This window comes from Populus nigra, chromosome 4, assembly GCF_951802175.1.
Source record: "Populus nigra chromosome 4, ddPopNigr1.1, whole genome shotgun sequence".
Taxonomy (NCBI): domain Eukaryota; kingdom Viridiplantae; phylum Streptophyta; class Magnoliopsida; order Malpighiales; family Salicaceae; genus Populus; species Populus nigra.
The window spans coordinates 12,647,616-12,668,428 of record NC_084855.1 but is presented as its reverse complement, the minus strand read 5'-3'; the positions used below and the strand labels follow the sequence as shown (position 1 = coordinate 12,668,428).

At 31.8% G+C, this 20,813-nt stretch overlaps 3 protein-coding genes across 5 annotated transcripts; all 3 read right to left on the bottom strand.

Annotated features, from left to right (window-relative positions):
* Nucleotides 1–22: 22 nt before the first annotated feature.
* LOC133692411 (mitochondrial carrier protein MTM1-like) lies at nucleotides 23–5,628 on the bottom strand. 2 transcript variants are annotated; one of them, XM_062113325.1, is made up of 11 exons: nucleotides 5,334–5,628; nucleotides 4,984–5,249; nucleotides 4,751–4,825; nucleotides 4,494–4,610; nucleotides 3,414–3,473; nucleotides 3,081–3,251; nucleotides 2,441–2,540; nucleotides 2,168–2,265; nucleotides 1,934–2,083; nucleotides 1,206–1,264; nucleotides 23–578 (listed from the first exon to the last, which is right to left on the bottom strand). In XM_062113325.1, exons 2-11 carry the CDS (start codon nucleotides 5,218–5,220, stop codon nucleotides 440–442), a joined length of 1,206 nt encoding a protein of 401 aa, XP_061969309.1. In that variant the 5' UTR covers nucleotides 5,221–5,249; nucleotides 5,334–5,628; the 3' UTR covers nucleotides 23–439. The 2 variants fall into 2 exon arrangements, with proteins under 2 accessions (XP_061969309.1, XP_061969310.1); XM_062113326.1 differs by having other exon boundaries at nucleotides 2,168–2,259.
* A 4,559-nt stretch (nucleotides 5,629–10,187) lies between these two features.
* On the bottom strand, nucleotides 10,188–11,703 carry LOC133691562 (uncharacterized). 2 transcript variants are annotated; one of them, XM_062112114.1, is made up of 3 exons: nucleotides 11,242–11,703; nucleotides 10,796–10,831; nucleotides 10,188–10,692 (listed from the first exon to the last, which is right to left on the bottom strand). In XM_062112114.1, exons 1-3 carry the CDS (start codon nucleotides 11,461–11,463, stop codon nucleotides 10,207–10,209), a joined length of 744 nt encoding a protein of 247 aa, XP_061968098.1. In that variant the 5' UTR covers nucleotides 11,464–11,703; the 3' UTR covers nucleotides 10,188–10,206. The 2 variants fall into 2 exon arrangements, with proteins under 2 accessions (XP_061968098.1, XP_061968099.1); XM_062112115.1 differs by lacking the exon at nucleotides 10,796–10,831 and having other exon boundaries at nucleotides 11,242–11,700.
* A 5,802-nt stretch (nucleotides 11,704–17,505) lies between these two features.
* On the bottom strand, nucleotides 17,506–18,933 carry LOC133691793 (ethylene-responsive transcription factor CRF5-like). The gene is given in 2 exon segments (XM_062112386.1): nucleotides 17,506–18,629; nucleotides 18,631–18,933. Coding segments are annotated over 2 exon segments (966 nt in total). The 5' UTR covers nucleotides 18,660–18,933; the 3' UTR covers nucleotides 17,506–17,692.
* Nucleotides 18,934–20,813: the final 1,880 nt, after the last annotated feature.

Below are 20,813 nucleotides of genomic sequence, written 5' to 3'. Positions count from 1 at the left end.
TGTAAGTAAACACCACGATAACTCTGCACAATTTCATATTCCATTTTTTTACAATTGCAAATCAGGCTTGAAGCGTTAAAAGGATAACAGAAAATAATGATTATAATAAAACAAAATAAAGCAAGACATATTTGCATTTCAGGAAAAAATTGCAGTGCGAGTAAAAAACTATCCCGGAATTCCCAGGCCCCAAGAAGGTGATTTCTTATTGTCCATGTCTATCCTGTTGCTTTTGAAGTACTAAGATCCTTGCCTGTTTGCCAAAGCTCACGAGATAGTTTCAATGGAATGCGGGGCTGAGTGACTCTTTTCCTAATCTCTCTCTTTTTTTTTTGAAGACAAGTCAACGTCTCATAATGCAATCACACTTGCCAACGTTTCTTGCCAGTAGGAGTCATTCTCAATTGACGTACAGAACCAATGCTGATGTTTACCCCTTTCATTTTGTGAACTGGTGGTATCTGTGATGTAAAGTGTATTTGACAACTTCGTAAAAGGAAACGACTATTCCAACAGAAGGGCCAGCACGAGCAACACGGGGGCCAACTCCTGTAAACAGTCCCTTAACTCCTCCATCCCTGTTCCACAAAGAAATATGTTGAGTGGTTGACCAGAAATATGTGAAGCATAAATGGCACTGATATGGCTGCTCGAGTGGTGAACTTTTGCTTCCTCTGTGATCAGTAATGCACATTTCTAAAGATAAAAGGAGAGACAGAATGTGAAAATATTGACCTTCTAACTCTAAGATGTCAATGATGGGGATTAAACCTGTGCACAGTTAGGCATGCTTTCCTAGCAGGACCGGCATTAACAGAATACTTCCCAGCGTTGGTCACCCATTTAAGTTTGTAAAGCACAGTTAACTTGTAAGTGACCACACAACAATTTCATGACATGGTTTCAAATGATAAGGGATAAATCAAACCCTAAGATTCACCCCACAGCCAGAGCAAATTTGATCAGCAGCTTACAGACTATCAATCAGGATAATGTGGTCCTATCCTATAGATGATGCTCTCTGTAGGTGCCTATCGTTAGATTACAAAAGCCCCATCTCGGAGAATCTTTAGAATGGGCATGTAGCAAGAGAGTATCAGCGCATCAACTTAACATCACCAATAGACCCTCTCAAAGCATAGAGATAATCGCCTGGTTCTAAAGCAACTTCCTCGTGAATGAAGAATAACATCAAAACAACATACCTCCAGATCTCCAGCAATGTCCGTGTTGTAGTCATATTTAATGCCCTAGTCGGATCCTTCTATAGTTGCAAACATCACAAGCATTATGCCAAAACAAAAAAAAAATGCATGTTAGTGATCGACTAGAAGTTTTTACGTCAAAGTTGATAAAATATTATGTCAATTGCCAACTCCAATAACAACAGCTATGACATGTGATCATTTTAACATGGATAATCATTTCAAAGCAGCAATATTAAATGAAAACACAGCAACTGCACCTGTGTTCACATCCCTGCTGAAATAATACTGAAAGTACGGTAGTCTAATAGTAACCGTGATAACAGTATCAGCAGCACGCTCAAGGAATTTGAAAGCATGAGGGGGGAAAATGCATGTGGCTGTCTAATTTTCACCTCAAATATTAGCTTTAGGTACTTTATCTCGTACAAAGACTATCAGACTAATGTACAGTATCATGCAGTGACAACTTCAATTCTAGATGCATGCTAAGTCATCGAGTATCTAACGCTACAGAGAATTGTAATCCTTCCTCATTCATAAGCATTTAGGTTCAAATAATTATAACATATAAAAGTATAACTAAAATTTCAAGACCCATCTCGATATTGGTAGTTCTCATGCAATTATAACTGATACAGTTTGTCAACAGCATACCTTTGTTTTATTCATTTTTCCTTCTGAAATTTTTTTATTCATGTTAATAAAGGCTGATTTTACAGACTCACCTCTATCTGCCTTCTGGTCTTTGCGACATCAAATGGACACGTAGCAGCTGCTGCAAGGGTTCCTGCAACAAAGCCAGCAGAAAAGTTTGCCCCAAGGACACGAGATGCACCAGCTTCATCACCTAAGAGGGCAAGAATTTGTCTCCTGATCTGCAGGAAAAGCAGCTTCGCATTCAATAGGTGTGATCCAAATATATTTGAAAAATCATGTTTTTCTAGATAATAAAAACTCACAGGCTCAAGGGTTGCCCAGCAGATTGCAGAGAAGGGGACATCACGAGCAAGCTGTGCTCCAAGTCCAGTCCAAAGGATGCGGTAGCTTTGCACTGGTACTTAAAGTTCATTACATTATTGGTGCTTGGTAGAAAAGGCAATACAAAAAACTACAGCAATTCATTTTAATTTATTATACTGACGACTCAATTTAACAGTCTCAATCAGTAGAATCAAATCTGTCAGTCAGAGAGAGACCAAATCAACACATTATAAACTTGGACATCAACTTACACTTTTGAGTGTTGTTTGTTCCCCCAACTGGATTGATGACCTCAATTAATGTCTTCCACACTCCTGAAGGCTTCACACCAGCTTGTGTTTCTTTAAATGCCTATTATTAGTCAGAGGTAATTAGAATGCAGAATGGATTCTCCTTAATATATAGCTATCTCAATGCATGTGGTGGTAAGCCTTTATCACAGATATCAAAATTCTCAAAAGGAATGCAGTTTAAGGATAGCAAAAATGAGCAAGAAACATTATCTTAGGATTAACAGTTTGAATATTCTTCCTGATTATGATCGTTGTTCAGTAGCAACTTAATCACTCAACAGAGTTAGTAATCATCTGTTCCAACATAATTACTCCCTAATTTCACCTGGTTAACACATGCATTGCACAATCTTACTCCTATCAGAAACTAACACATACTTGAATGGGTTTTTACTGACATCAAGTTTATTGGATTGGATAAAATGCCCACAACTAGAATATTTACAGTATGTGCAGTTACAAATATATGTGATGATCTTCATAACAAAGGATCGAGGTATAAGGTAACCAATCAGGATCAAGTAAACTAATCAAGTCAGTAATCCATGGACACCTTAATAAATGTGATGCTAAAAAACAAAACCAACAAGCAAACAACCTGCATGCGGGTCCTTGCCAGCTCCACTGGATAACAAGTAATACAAGATATTGAGCGTGCAACTGCCCCTGCAACTAGCGGGACATAAGGTGTCAAGGCTGGGCAATTCTGAATTGTAAATTCTTCCATTGAATTCCGGAAAATGTCGTAACAAGGCATGTAGATTCCAACCTGGTTTACAGTACAAAAAACACAAACACATCAGCATAACATGACCCAGAAGATGTGAACAATATCTTCGTGCGAAATCAGCTTCCAATCCATTATCCCAACGCTCTGTAAAAGGCATAAACAATAAGAGAGGAGGAAATCTCTTCTAATCTAGAGACTTACAGTAGGGACAGCCAAAGCTAAGCTTGCATTTGTGCCTCTCCATAGCCTTCCAATACCTTCCTGCACAAATTCACCCCTGTGAAGCCTCTGAATAAGTACATTCTTGCCAAACACTAATTCAACCAGAAAAATAACAAATGCACCAAAGTAGAAAGAAGACAAATAACTTAGCAGCACAAAGACATAATAATCTATAAGTACAAAGCAATTGCTGCCCTACTTCCATGGCACTAAGAAGTCATTTCATATAGAAAAATTTGTTGATGCATTCTGCTTTCCAACTCCCATCTATATTAGCACAATAGATCGCAGCATCCCACCAGCCTAGCTTGGTGCAGACACTTTGTTTCCAAATATCGAAGTTCATACAATGCAAAGAAAATTAACAAAATTATCAGCCCTGAAACACTAAAAACCATTCTCAAAACTCTGCATTGCCTTTATATGTCAACAATTCTTCCATACCAAAAGGAAAAAAACCCCTTAAATTTTCTGCTTCTTTAACGCATCAACAGCATGCATTAATGTGTTTAAGATTACAAAAATGAATACATCGTAAAGTTTAAGACTATATATTGACACCAAAAATCCATGCAGCAATTTGATGCATGCATGGTTCTCTGAGATGGAACTACATCATAAAAACACCCATCACAGGAGCAAAACAATCAACTAATTGATATTGAAAGACCCAAAGAATTCTTCCAATATATTATTTCAAGGTCCAATGGAATTCATAATAAGAATTCCCTGTCATCTTTCCTTGGAAGTTGGAATACCAACAAAGCACATCATTTAAGAAAGAAGTTGGGCCCATTACTTGCAACATTATCAAGTTTAAGGGGCCGTTTGGAATACACCGTTTGGAACACAATGCATTTCTCTAATTTTTAATTTTTTTCTGTTTTTTTTTTATTTTATTTTATAAAAAATTTTAATGTTTTTTTAGATATTTTAATATTCTTATATTATAAATAATTTTTAAAAAAATTAAAAAATATCATTTTAATATATTTTCAAATAAAAAATACTTTAAAAATAACAATTACTACACTTTCAAATTCTAATTAACTCACTAACCTGTCGAATCACTTTATTGAAAACATCCAATGCTCCCTTGTACCGATTACATTCTGAAGCGCACAATTGTTGCGAGCCAGGAGCTGCATGCGATGAACTTTTCACACAAGGAAACATCTGGAATAGAACCAAAATTAACACTGTTCAATATGCTATTTACCAAACACTCTCTAATTTCCTTTCCTTCCTCATAATTTAAAAAATAAAAAAACAATAAAAATCTAATTATGTTCAAGTTAATTAGCATATGGTAATACCGTATTTGATTCAAAACTCGCCGTTCCACATAGACCTTGGTAAGGAACTCCAGCTGCCTGTGCCTGCAACCTTGTCTATGAAAAACAAGTAAACAAATCATTAATTAAATTAAAGCATAATCACTCACAAAACAGATTTAATTAATTAAACAAAAGAGAGAGAGAGTATGTGTGTTGGAGAAAACGAGTGGCGATTGAGAAATTAAAGTAAAAAATGTAAGGGAGTTCGTTACCTTGGCAACATCGAGAGGGTTAACAATGACGGCGGAAAGAACAGCGGCACCAGCGGCAGCGAAAGCTCTCTCAGCAAAACCTAAATCAAAATCTGAGGCTGATGGAACTGATTTTGATTCCTCATTTTTAGGACCACCTTCTTTGTTGATTCCTTCAATATCAACTCTTGTTGTGGTTGTTGTTGCTGCTGCTGCAGTTATCCATGAAGGCAAGCTCTGCCTTGATGATCCCGCCATTTCCTCCGGTTTCTTCTCTTCTCTTTCTTCTGTTATTCATTAAAACAAAATCCTTTATTACTATTATTATTTTGGTGATTGAACAAGTCAAGTTCGATATTGATACTACACACCTATATGGACTGAATCTTAACCAGGGAATTGAATTGGATTGAAGAAAAGGGAAGAGAAGAGAGGGGAGTTAGTTGTTGGTTGCTGTCAGAAAAACAGGCGGGTTGTTATATATTTTCATCTTGTATTCTAGAGGTTTCCAAATCGCAATTGCACTGGGAATCAATTTGATTCGTAATGAAGATATGAATAATAAGATCTAATCGATTGATTCGTGGCGTGGAAATAAGGGCGCCATACAATTTGAGAGAGCTGCTGTCCTCTGACTTGTGATCGGCAGAGACCAGAATAAATATGAAAAGGCTGGTTTAAGCTCAGGCTAATAAGCCGCAAAAATAGACTATCCGACTAGATTTAAAAGTATTTAAAAAAAATTAATTTTTTTTAATATTAATTTTATTTTAATTATTAAATTGTTTTATATGGTTGTATTAAAATAAATTTTAAAAAAATAAAAAAAATATTTTAATATATTTTAAAATTAAAAACACTTCAAAAATTTTTTTTATTAAAATCCTAAACGGCTCCAAGAGGACTGGATCTTTGCCTGGTATTTGGAATTGGGCTGGAGAACTTTCTTAATGGAAAGAATCTAAGCCCATAAAAGAACATAAATTCCTTCCTCTGTCAATGGATTCCTCGGATGCTCTTGCAAGCTGGGTTCAACTTTCTTCTTATTTTATCACGTGACCATTTTTAGATTTGAATTTAGGACATATTTCTTTTTCAAAAGTAATTTTCAAAAAATTATTTTTTAAAATTTTTTATGTTTGTTTGTAAAAAAAAAATTGATCAACAAAAAACACTTATTAGTTAAAAAAAAAATTAGTTTGGTTTTCAGAAAAGTGTTTTCCTAGAAAATTTGGGCGAAAAACACTTTCCAGAAGCTGTGAAAAATTTAGAAATATCATATTATTTGCTGATTATATCAAATTTGGTCCTCAAACTTTTAATCGCTATATATATTTTATTTTGAATATTTATTTTTTAATTTCATCTTTTAAAATTTAATTTTTATATTAACTTTGATCTTTATTTTTATAATTGTTATTTGTTTTTTCCTTATCATTTTTTTATTGAAATTTTTTATCTATCAAATTAGATCCTCATTCTTTTGATTGTTACTTATTTTATTTGAAATAATTTATGAAATGTTAATTATTATTATTTTAATTTCTTCATCTTTCATTTTTTTTATTTTTTAGATTTGATCTCTATTATTTTAATTATTATTTATTTTATTTGAGATAATTTAAGAAATTATATATTTTTTTTCAATTTCATTCTCATTCAACTTTTTAATTTGTAAGATTTGTTACTCATTATTTTAATAAACTTGGAAAAAATAAAATATTAATAAATTATTTTCCAGCTTATTTTTCATGACATAACCAAACACTGGAAAGTGTTTTCCTACTTATTTTTCATTACACTACCAAACATAAAAAAATAATTCACTTTCTAGGAATTTATTTTTAAAAAAAAACTTAATTTTCAGCAAACAAACAGGTCTTAAAAAAAGACAGACAATAAAAAATATTTTTTTGTAAATGTATTAATTTGGATATAAATGGTAACAACGTCTTTTACCCAATCATAATATGTAAAAACTGATACTAAAATTAATATTTAATTGTTAAAAGAATCACTCTCTCTCGTAGGCATTTACCAAAACAATTTGAACTCCCATCTAATTGGAAATTCCCTCAGTAAGTGAAACAGGTGAGCAAATTGAATGCCAGTGTTGCTTTTGGTTTATTACGGGATGGCAAGAATAAAAGATTCCGTACCAAAGTGAAACAAGCGAAGAAAATTGGTGGCCTTTTTAAAATTGTCGCAAAGAATTCACTTTAGAACTTCATCTTTCAAATTTATACATTTTTTATCCCTTTAGCTTTCAAAAATTCAATTTTAATCTAGAAGTTTATTTTTATTATTTTTCAGTCTCTAATTTGTGAGAAGAAAAAAAAAACATGTCGAATTCTAGTAGTAGAGAGATAAAATTATTGATTAACATTATTTTTTACTATCATAATGGTTGATCTTGGTATACCCGGGTTTCATTCGATGAGAAAAGTTTCAATATAGTGTTCTTTGTCCTTCTCATTGCCGGGAAGCTAGATTTGATCTCAAAAAATTATTTGAATTTGGATTTTTTGACCGGCTTTTGACTTATTTAAGGCTATAAACAAGTTTCTTTATCATGGTTTTTTAGGGGTTTTTTTCTATGTATTTTGGGTTAGAATGGTTTAGAAATGATATTTTTGCCAAAAAAAAAAAACTTGCCTTGATTTCCCTGTAACCCTGTAATTGCTGGAATTTAAGGTTGTAGGTGATGAGCTATCTGCATAGTTTTTTTTCAAAGAGGATGAACAATATGTTGTCCATCCTATGATATTTTTTTAAAAAAAATAAAAGAGACCTACCATAGGAGCCATGCCTCTTTTATGGGTCAAGCACATAGGTAGACCTATATGACTGTCTTGATTTCTTAAAAGATTTTTATTTTGTTATTTAATACATTTTCAAATCCTTAAAATTCTTTGTTATTTAAAGGGTTTTTTATTTTTACTTAAAAAAATACTTCTGTTTTTGTTTAACATTAAAAAAAAATAGGTTGTTTTTGTTTTTTTAATCTTATGAACTTGTCTTGTTTGGTCTTCATAAAAAAATATTTGATACAAGAAGAGTCTTATGTCCTATAGCTAAATGAAAAAGTTTATAGTCTCACTGTTTATAGATTAAATTAAAAAAAAAATTAAAAGCTTTATTGTTCATAACAATAAAGCTACAATAAAGAACCCATATATTTTTATATATAAGGTAATAAAAGTGGAATGTGCAACACAAGGATAAACTATGAATTTTACCTTGATAGGGCTAAGATATATAGATAAAATTAAAAAAAAAAAAAATTTCTTTTCAATAAGCTCAATATAATTATCGGGATGTATTCTGACGGGGAGCATTTTCTAGCCCACCAAGTTTATCATTATTACTTCCTACCTAGGAGTTTCAAGAGTTCAATAAAATTACCTTAATTTTTGAATCATGGCTTTCATTGTGACCTTTAAAGGTATATGCTTGGAATGTTCATCGTCAAATAGTATCAATTATAGACTTGAGGCGGAGGCAATTATTTTCAATATTTTGTAATGCTTGCTTATTTACCAAGTTATGAATATCTTGTGATTGATTCATTAAGTTTTTATAATATTTCATTGCAATTTCATGTGGTGAATTTTCCTTCCCAACAAAGGACAATAAATCCCATCATTTAGCTTTCTTTAATTAACAAAGCTTTTAGATACAAAAGTATACAAGATCTTCTTGTTGGCTTATAAAAAAGATAGCAAGGTAGATAAAATATACTATTTACTACACTTAAGTATTCTAGTCAACTTTCAAATGCCTTAACCATGAAGCTTGAAATAGATGAGGGAGATTATCATCTTTTGAAAAAGAATAGTATAAATACTTAGGTTGGAATGGACTGGTTTTGAGATAATCATGATGAATTTATATTCTTTGGTTAACAAGAATATCTCATGTCATTGGATGGAATCTTGGATCACATTCTAAAGAAGTAACATTCATTTCTTCAAGCTGAATTCTTTGATTTTTAAAAAGATATTCATTGAGTTCCTCAAATTCAGGAGTTATCAAGATTTGAAGGAGTTATCATATTTGAAATAGTAGCTATAATAAATTTATTGTTGTCTAAGAGTTTGGCATTCGGTTTTTTAAAAAAATTATAGAGTTTCTTTTATTTTAGCATCTCTATTCTTGAAACTTAATTCAAGACAAAGTATACCTAAAAAATATTAACACTATTAGTTCAAGAATTAATCTTATAGATTAATCAAAATAAAAGTAACACAATATTGAATACATGATAATTGCTTGTCTAATTGGTATTATTAAATATTGAAGTAATTAAAGTCCCAAAAAAATTCAATTTTATATAATTCACAAAAACCCATCAAAACCCTAAATACTAAACTAGGAACTTTAATCGGAGGGGCCAAGATATATAGACATAAGTAAAAATAAATAAATTCAAAGTCAACATAAATGCAATTCTTTTTTTCTAGGGTTAAAAATGTAATTTTAAATTTTTATATGAAAGAACATAGACATATAAAAAGAAATCACAAAAGTGAATTAACTACTTTCACATCTTATAGCCTTAAAAATAAAAAAAAAAATTATTTAATTCATAAAAAACCCATCAAAACTCTAATACAAAAACAATTACAAAATATAAAATTTCAAACATAAAATGAGAAGAATGAGAAGTACCTCGATTCTTGTTTGGTTTTGTATTTATTAGTACAAGAGAAAAAATAATCAAAGCACAAACCAATCTGTGGCTATTGTCGTCATCATGAAAAAAAAATCGGTATAGAGATGGAATAAAAGACATAATATATACTTTTTTAATTTATAGTTATGGATTTATTTTTATTTCATTTAATAATTTTTTGGGTTTAAATTTCTTGTTAGTGAATTTTCTATTATATTTTTTTAAGCTAATAAAAATGGGCTTGTCTACTTTTAAGGGTGAAAAATAAAAATTTGTGGGGTGTAAGGTAATGAAAATCCAACCTAATACTATATGGGTATTGATATAAATTTTGGAACTTGAGGGTGTCATAGTACCTTCAGCGCATGCCGTAGATCCGCCGCTGGCAAGGCAACAACGTGATTCATGAAATTGATAGCAAAACCCTATTCAAAGACACAAAGTTTGTCTTTCTGTTTGATTCTGATTAGATAACATCAAGCAGGACAAGGAAAGAATGAAAAAAGACTAAATATATATATATATATATATATATATATATATATAAAACTTTTCAGCAAATAATGAATTCATCCCCTGCCATAAAAAACATCTAGAGGACTATTTGAGAGGGATAATGCTGTGCTATTTTCTTTTGTTCTTGGATCTATGGGTTTCAGCAATGAAAGGACTTTTCTTCGTGAACTGCAAGAAAAAAGCCCACCCTGGCAGAATCTTGCTGTAGATGAAATGCTAGCTGAAATCAAAATCAATTTTGCTGTAACCCCAGCAGCTCTTTTCCACTTCCATGGGTTGAATAGCATTCTAATCCAACAAAAACCAGGATTTTCCCTCCTCTTTTCATTTCGGATATCAGAATCACCTTTGATCTTCTTTGTCTCCCTCAACTTCCTGTGAAAAGCAGTCTCTCCATTGCTAAAACATGCGTTCAGTTCTTCCACCACACCAAGTGGTCTTCCTTGATACTGTGCTATCTTTTCCATGAGAGTTAACCTGCTTTCTTCTAAACGTGTAAGAGACTCTTGCCTATCAATCGGCTGCCATGATCGTAATCTCTGCATAATGACATTGGAGGAGAAAAGGGTAATTAAGCCTGGCAATTTAATGAGAAAATGACATAGACTTGTCCGCCGTCACCTTGTTCTTAAATCTCTGTACCTTGATGTAGTTGGATCTTGAATATTTTCTTGTGCACTGAAATAAGCAAAAGCTTATCAAGTGCTAGACCTGTTTTTTTGGTAGCTAGACTGCACCTTGGTCTACCTAACTTATTTCCAAAAAGAACGCATGTTGTAGCTTTAAGTAATGTGCTACGAACAACAATATACAAGGAATGCCACGCTTTTTTGAGTACTGACCGGTATGCTGTGTATAACCATGGAGATTAATCGATATACCAGATAATTTTCATTAAAGTACTTGCTGATTCGAGGCATGGTGTCTCTAACATCTGATTGAAATTTCAAATTCTAGTAAATCCTAAAGAAACTAATGATGATAAACAAGCAAGTTTATAAAACCTGAAAGATATTTTCCAGCACGTACGCTAATTCTGAGCTAGCTATCATGAAATAAGCAGGGGAATATTAGAATGATGAACATGCCTGTAAAAGCATAAGGGCGTTCCCTACTTTCTTCAATGAATCTTTGATGGAAATCAATCCTTCCTTCTCCTGAAATGGGGTCTCCACTATGTTACAATAGCGACCATGTTCTGAACAGAATCTGCAGAAGGAGCTGTTAATTTTCTCGATCTCTTCATTGAGCCGATCATGCAAAACCCGTGCTCTCTCAACGAGATTCTGCAGGTTCCCCCCTAACTCCATCGAAGAGGAGCCCCCCCAACTCTATAAGGTTTCTCAGCAATGTTCGCTTGAAAACTTTCCAGACTTGGCCAGCTATGGTTGGTTTGTGGTGGAAATAGAAAGCTTGAGACCATTAAACGTAATGAAATTGGAAGGTAGGTCTCTTCTTAATTATTTCTTAAGGTTTCCATTTGGTATTTTATCAAAACAAAACAAATCATTCTGCTCCTTTCCTTTCTTCTTTTTGTGTGGGTTTGCTTTAAAGAGGAGTTTTGTTTGTAAGCAAAGGGCTTCGGCTGTTTATACCCCACACAGCCTTGCTTTCAGCACATGGAGACAAAGCCATGCATCTGTGTTATCAAGCACATATACACCATATTATATGGCTACGGCCTCCGGACCATCAGCCAGGAAAATGTTGTGGCAGTGCAAAATTATTATTATTTTTTTTAGCGTGAGTGTTCGGACTGATTTATATATATCTCAACTAATTTTTTAAGATTTTAAAATTAATAGTTATATAAATATTACGTGATTTTAAGATTTATAACACTCGAAATTAGTAATTTTAAAAAAACAAATTCAGAACTTATCTAGTATAATATAAATTTTTCATTGGATATCATGGTGTGTCAGCCGAAGGAGCATGCTAAAATCATGACCTTCCATCTAATTCTATCTTTCAAAAAATTAGAGACACTGGAATACTTTTATCAGTTAAGATTTAATGAAAAAAAATAGAGATAGAAAGCACATCAATTTGCGATATTAACATTTCTAATCAATTTAGATTTAATGAAAAAATAATTTAATCATAATATATCACAATTGCCACGAAGATATCTTTGTTGCTGAAGCCAAAATAAAATAAGAATTTAATGAACAATTTTAATCACACATTTTTCACATTAATATAATATGTTAAGAGAAATATTTTTTTCTTATGAATGCCAGCAAACTTAGAAAACTAAAACCTCTTAGCCGTCAAATCAACTTATTAGAGTAGATTGATGGGTGTTATTAACTTATTATTATTAAATTAATGTACGGTCAGTGGAACTGTTGGGGTATATCTGCTAATTATAGGGTGGGTGATTTTCTTTTCTGCTACATTAATTCTGTTTTGGTACCTTTTCAGTTCATGATTAATCATGAAGTTCTCTCTTCCCCGCAGCCTCAAAGTTTGTTTTGACACTAAAATTTCCCTTTAATACAGAGGTACTTAAAAAAAAATTAATTTTCAATTAATTTTTTTTTAGATTTGATATCAAAAATTAATTTAAAATATAAAAAATACTATTTTAATATATTTTCAAGTAAAAAAGAATTTGATTTACAAAAAAAATAAAAAAATCAAGCTTCTCTGTGATGTTTGTCGGTATCTGTGATTTTTTTTTCCCTCTCATTTTCGACTTTTATCTTTATTTTGCGTCCCTTTCTTTTTGTTAATGATCCTTTCTGTCTAACCATTTGAATTCTTTAAAGAACATAGATGGCTGTATCCAACGCTAAATGATGACCAATGAGAATATATCCCATTCATCGATTGGATTTATTACACGCGTCTGAAACGTTTTTTTCTTGGTGCAGCTGCGCGCGTGCCAGGAAAATGAGAAAATACAAAAAGAAAAGAAAAGAAATTCTTGAAGTTTGGGACTTTAGTGCTCGCCTGCGAAAGTTCAAAATCATATTCTTTGATGGACACCTTCACCGGTACAGGTTTAGCACCTCCTTCTCCATGATTAAGGCTTTGTTTGGCTACACTGTGCAAATATGTATTTCAAATGAGAAGGCATTATTTTTTTGTGTGTTTTTTCATGCAAAATACCATTTATATAGTAAAAATACTTGTGTAGACAAACAGGCTAAACCAATTATATTAATGGTGAATTCAGACTGGAGACCATGATTGCTCATGGTTTGCCCTGTCTATCACCAAATCTTGGCATAAAACAGGAGACAATTCTCATCAAGATCATTAGCCCTGTCATAGCGGACATCTCAAAAATTAAAGGTAAAAAAATAAATAAATTAAAGTCATCACTTACTTTACAATAACTAATAACCTTAATTGTCTTTTATAGTTACAGGTAAGATATTAATTATGTTATAAAAATGATATTTATTACTTTATACATTCTACTTAAAATAAATTGTATTAATGCTTATATTTGATGACAAAGATACGCTCATATTAAAGTTTGTTTAAATTAGTACTAATCATATCATAGTAATTTAGAATTTAAGCATAGTAACAAAGCTTTAATATAAATTTTAAAATATAAATGTTGGACTCAAGTGAATAATTGGGGTTAATTTAGATCTTGTTTTGTTTTATTTTATTTAATTACCCTAAAAATAGACACAAAGACACCCGCTCATACTCAATGAGCGGGTTATATTGACACAAACCAAGTACATTTGCAATAATAAAATAATTTTCTAATACATGAGAAATTATAACAAAAATTTCCACACATTAATAAAAATAAAAAGAACAAGAAAAAAAATCACATGGAGTGTATGTGTGTGTTTTTAAAAACAAATGTTGCCATCTTAAAAATAACTTTACTGGTATAATAACATTTTATTATATGATAAAAAAAAAAGTAAATAAAAGAAAGAACTTTCAACTTATTGATCAAATTCACATTAAAAAAACAATATTACACGCACATATAACTTTTAAAAACATATGATTTCCCCTAAATTTTGGAGAACATGAATCTTTTAAGGATCATCCTATCATTAGGTTAAATAGAAATCAAAAAAAGCAAATTAAAAATATTTTTAGAAAAATAACAAAGCTTTGATATCCAATTGACAAGACCTCCTGTTTAGGGGTCAACCCTTTATTAAAAATCCACACAATCTTTTATATCTGCAAGCGAAAATACTCCACTTTTTCTTTAAAAAAGAAATTCACTAAAACCAAAAAAATAAAAGACATTCATAATCCAAACGCACGCAAAAAAAAAAAAAATCAAACCCACACCAAAATCTTTTACACTTGGCAATCAAACACCTGCATACATATCATCAACACATAAAAGTCAAATATCTGCACACAAGATGACATTATAAATTATACAAAAACAAATATAAATTTATTCGGATACAAGAACGACCTGCTGAAATTGTCTGGAACGGGCTGGAAAAAAGCAAGGCAGTGTTGGTGTGGGTCTCACGCTGGCCGAATGAGCTCCTGTGGGGTGGACGACTCTTGCAAATGATGCACAAAGTCTGCACGTGTTTGAATATGTGATTGTTGTTGTATTTTTAAAATATTTTTATTTAAAAATATATTAAAATAATATATTTTTTGTATCAAAATGATTTAAAAATATTAATTTAAAATAAAAAAATAATTTTATTTTTATTTTATTAAAATTAATTTTGAAATACAAGCATAACCGAAAAGATATAAAAACAACGGTTTCTTGGATGGTAAAAGGGCCAGGATTTCTGGGAAAATGCTATCTTCCTAGCGCAAGTTGTATTTTATTATTTTCTTAATAATATAACTCACATTATTTTAAGATTATATTTTTCTCATGCATCTTATTAACTAATTCAAGCATCAAAGATTCTTAAATTAGACTCGTTTTGCATATGTTGGTGAGCTTTTGAGACAGCTCTTCCTTTTCAACTTCACCGATTATATGTTATTGAAAAGCTGAAATATAATAAGGTTTACTCGAAGTCTCGTCACACCTAATCTTCAAACAAGAGTCATAGTTTATGCTACTTCACTTGCATGTGCGCCCCCCCGTGGATGTATATCCTACACAAATATAACTAATTAATTAATTAATTAATTACTATCAGAGTTTAATACGTATCCGAATGTGAATGTAAGAGTTGTATGCCAATTTTAGCTTTGAGTTTCTGGCCGTCTGATCAAATAATTATGATGAACGTGGACGTCAAAAAAGAAGAAAAAAAATACAAATCGAGATTTGATGACATCAAGGTGTATAGAATGGCGCACCACTCGCAGTTCCTTTTCTTTTATTTTCTGGACTTACAAGAGGGAGGAGGTTCAAGACTCGACTGCATCATACGAGCTTGTTTGAAAATAAATTATATTTTTTAAAATTATTATTTTTATTTTTAAATTATTTTAATGTATTGATATCAATAAAAAAAATATTATTTTAATATATTTCTAAATAAATATCATTTTAAATTGAAAACGCTACCACAATATCAAGCAGATTTATTAACAATTCAATTATGGGCTACTTTGGTATACCATCCATCTTTCTTTTTTTTTTTAATCAATCAACATTTTTTTATGCAATTTGTTTACATTTAACAAGTGTATAATGTCTAAAAAACACTAGTCAGTTTAAGGTGAATAAAGATTTTGTATAAAATTATAAACGAAGTTTTTAAAAATATTTAAAAAATAATTTTAAAATAGCTAGCCTACCACTCACTGTACAATGTGCCAGCCGCAAGAAGCGTTGGCAACACAATTGACTGGCCATAAAAAAAAAACATTGTTAGTGAAAATTGTGAAGACCAAACACTGTAAATCTGCAACTTGTCCTGGTTCTGTCACTGTCACTGTACGTGACAAGGTTTAAAACTTGGGTAAAAAGATTTTCCGGAGCGACCAAATTCAGAATTGCAAATTGCAAGGGGGTCTGAATCTGGTTTTTGCACATCTTCTGTAGATGTTGCTACAGGCTTTGCAAGTGGGTCTCCTTCGTTCATTAGAGTAGTAAAAGCAAAGCCTGCAATGCCAGATTACCTCCCAGGGTTGTCATCGCAATTGAAATCAAGCGAGTTGGCATGTCTTCAAACTTCTATAAAGCCAATGGCTTACTTTACTATAGGCTCCGGCACCCAGTCCAAGAATCCCACTTGGCAAATGTGGCAATTTCAGTGGAGGCAGACACCACACAGGGTTCTGCCCTTTTTGAGTTCAAAATCCATGCCTTGAAAGATTTTAAAGCATGATTGAAAACAATTAATTAAAATAGAATGATTTTGATTTGTTAAAAATAAATTTTAAAATATAAAAAATTATTATTTTAATATATTTTAAAACCAAAAACAATTTAATAAATAATTGTTCCAACAATACCCAAAAAAAACGTACCCAGCATTCCTAGACCGGGCGTTCACATTTTTTTCCCAGAAGAATTGCTAATAAATAAATGCATTGTCAACAATCAGTCAATGAACATTGAAGATTCTATTACCGGAGACGTCACATACAACATCTGATTCTCAGACCCCAGCAATCTCCAACTGATGCAGGATATTTTTGTCACCCTCTTCACTGGACTCTAGGAAAAGAAAAGCACAGGATAATAGTCAGGAATTCTTAGAGCGTGTTTGGCAGTGTGGTTGCGGGTGCTTTTCAAATAACTTTTCGTGCCAAAATGTATGCCAACGATGTTTTTTTATTTTTTAAAAATCATTTTTGACATCAGCACATCAAAACGATCCAAAACGTACAAACCATATTAAATTTTAGCAAAAAAAAAAAATAAAAAATTTTCAAATTTTTTGGGAACGCGGCCGCAGCCGCGTTCCCAAACGGTGCCTTAGAGTGTCCATTGCTGGCTAATAAAACGCAGGAGCGTATGGCTCTCAAGTGTCTAAAGTGGCCAACCGTTGAACATGGAAGCCACTTTAGCCACTTGGTAGGCTTTTCTTATGCCAACAAGTAAAAATATCTCTCACCGAACCCATGATATTAAAAGGGATGTTTAAAAGTTGGTTTGCAGTTTTTTTTAATATTTTTTATTTAAATATATATATATATATATAATATTTTTTTATTTTTTTAAAATTATTTTTAATATTAATAATCTAAAAACATCCAAAAAAATTTTAATTTAAAATAATTTTTTTAAAAAAAAAAAAACAAAAACGACCGAGTTATAACACAAAAGCATACAAAAACAAAGGGATGAAAAGTGACATTGGACAGCCAAAATCTAAACACCCTAGCATAATCCCGGTTCACTATCCTGCCAGCAATCCTTGCTGATGAACACTTGCCGGAAATAAATATTTAAGATCCAGAATCTTAAAAACAAATGATAAAGAGGAAAGAATCTACATATTTTTGCAGATTGCAAGCTAAAACTTACAATTTTTAGACAAAACTACTACAGCTAAAATGGAAAAACAAAACAAGTCGGTACGAATCCAAAACTCCCCTCGGAATTTACCGAACCATCATACCAGTAGGTAGATAGCTATAACCTTAAACCCAAATAGAGAGTGGTTAGGCCTCAAAGTACTTGTCGACATCCCATAAACAGGAACCGAAATCACCATCCAAATGTACCGAGATATCAGCATAATCTTCTCTCAAAACAGTATCCGGAACACTACAGTCCTCAAAAAAAATCGGAGCAGGATTTTCAAAATCCCAAAACTCTTTCAAACACAAAGGATCCGTAACCAAACACTCATCATCCTCACCGACCTTTATTATTTCTTCTTGAACCACCTCTTCTTGCGTTTGTATCCTCCAGCAACAATCACTCTGTACGGCAACCTGTGACTCTGGCCCCGGTTCCTCTGTAGATTGAAATCTAAGCACAGAAGTTGGAGAACACAGACTATTATGAGATTCTTTACCAGACTCATACCCAGAAATGTTAACGTTAATATCAACATCTGGGGCATGTTGTTTGCTCACCGGAGGTTGTGTGAAATTGGTCTGTGCATCAGGTCCTTTAATACGAATAGCAGCCTGATCATAAACCATGGCTGCCTCCTCTGCTGTATCATAAGTCCCTAACCATAGCCGGGTTCTCCTATAAGGGTCTCTTATCTCTGCTGCCCACCTCCCCCATGGCCTTTGTCTCACACCACGATACCTTTTCCCCCCTGGATAAGAACACTGATCCCTTGAAATTTTTTTCACAACTTGTTGCCGGCTTACCACTTTTGAAGATTTTTTTGCATCCTCTGCTGTTCTGTCGCTCCCACAACTTGTTATTCTTATCTCGTTTATATGTTTTTTGACTCTTGGATGATGCCTTTTCGATTCCTCCTTTTCATCACCAGACGAGTCCGTAGCATTGCCATCAGTAACTGAAATCCGTACTATTCTTGTGGCTTTTGAGTCCTCCCATTTCACCAGCTTGTTGGTCACAGTTTTATGCTCTGTGTACTTGGTAGAAAATCGATTCATTTTTTCAATGGAATGAAGGCTTATGGGGTTGGATTTTAGGTGAAAACATCAGAGATGGGAAATTTTCATACAAAACGTTAGAAATAGGAAATATTAAAAACGCTTTAAGAACATAAAAATATATATATATACAACTGATGTGAGAATTCGAGAGTACAGGCAAAAAGGGTAGATAGAAAGATAGAGAGGAGGGGGGCTGCTGAGGGAGTGTGGAGGAGAGTAGGCAAAAGAGGGATTAACAGGGAGAGAACGAGAGAAATGAGGAGATATTGGAGAGAGTTTCGTAGTCAAACGTCAAAAGGCCTAGGAATCGCAGTTTTATATGAATATCCTAAGAAACAGAGAGCCCAGCCCTATTCATTTTGTTCTTTTAGCTTTTCAAGTTTTTTTTTTTTTTAATATGTCGGTTTAGAGAGTGTGAAAGTGAAATTACGAAATGAAATCTTAATAAGATTTTTAATTGGCTGAATTTTTGGATAAAAAATGGTTTGGATGGGAGAGATTTCATGGTTAGAAATTTTATTAGTTACTCTTTATGTTCATTTTTTTAAAAAATAGATATAATTAAAAGAAAAAAATCTTAAAAAATATTCTTATTAATTTTGCTAAATTATGAATTTTTCTTTTATTTTTTGTATTTATTTTTATTTTCAAGATAAATTTAGAAAATAATTAATAAAACATTACGAGCATCATTTTTCATTTTTGGATGGTTAGTTACACAGGGGGAGATTAAAATGGGAAATCCCAGACCACTCGCCGCATTTAGAAAAATAGATGGTTAGATTTATGACACGCGGCAATTCTGGTTGGCTAGGTGAAAGAGATGGTTCAGTGATCTCGAACTTGGTCCCCAAGTAAGTCACGCGCCAACCCATTTCGTATTGTACAAAGGTTAAAACAAACTTTAATAAATCATAAATCACACATCATAAACGGCGGGGTGGTGCTTAACTGAGAGAATGACTGTTGTTGCCCTTTTCGTATAAGTGAGAGACCGTCACAGTTATTATAAGTTCAGATTCTGGGTTCGATTTATAGGAAGGTTTTAAATAGTTTTGTAGTGGTTGCTTTTTTAAATATATTTTTATTTTAAAATATATTAAAATAATATATTCTTAAAATTTTAAAAAATTATTTTTAATATTAACGTAATAAAATAATTTATAATATAAAAAAATAAAATTTTAAAAAATATCATTTCAAACCCGTTATAAGTTACGTGGCTAAAAGAGAGACCAGTTCTGTTGGTGAGATGAATTTGCTGGGTCACAGACAGTTTCAGTTGGGATCCTTTTCACTGTTTGAGTTCGAGGAGATTTAGGTGGAGTTTTTTTAATTCTCCTTGACAATCAAGCATCAAATATTTAATTGCAGTAATTTACGTGATTGATTATTTAATTCATTCATTTGCTATAATGGCTTTTTTTTCAATTTTATTTCTTTTCCGTGGATGGATGTCTTTACATTGAGTGAACAAGAATTTAAAGTTCCTCTTTCTAATATATATATAAATTGATATTGTGGTTTACCTATGTTTTTTTTAATTAAAAAATAGTTTTAAATTAATTTTTTTATGGAATTGTTTTAACAAGTTGATATAAAAAAATAAAAAATATATTATTTCGATGCATTTCCAAACATGTTTATACACAAATAAGCAATAGACACCCATCTTTTTTTTATTATTATTTTCAAGTAAGTTTGTCTTTCATGTAATAAATTTAATTTCAATGTTTAGAAATAAAACTGATGTGTTGGATATTCAATTAATCTTTTAATTCAAGTAATGTAATTCATTTTTTCTAATTAAGATGTCTAGTGATCTGATATTAAAAACTTAGGTAGTTGATAGTTGATACTTGTAAAATATTCCATTTGATAAATATGAAGATTCTCATGTGTTTTAATAAGTAACTTTGGAGAGAAAAAAATACAATTATATTTTAAAGAGATAAACTCTAAAAGTATCTATACTGAAAATGTTAAAAATAAAAATATTATTAATCTAAAGTTTAAAGGATTTATGTTGTATTTATAGCTCATTAGTCATGTTATTTCATGAAAAGAAGAGGCTAAAGTATAATTTTATCTATGATATTTTAGGTTGTATTATAATCAAAATTAATAAAATATATTAAATTAATATAAAATACTAAGATATCTACATAAAGTCCTGGATTTTTTTTTATAAAAAAGAGTT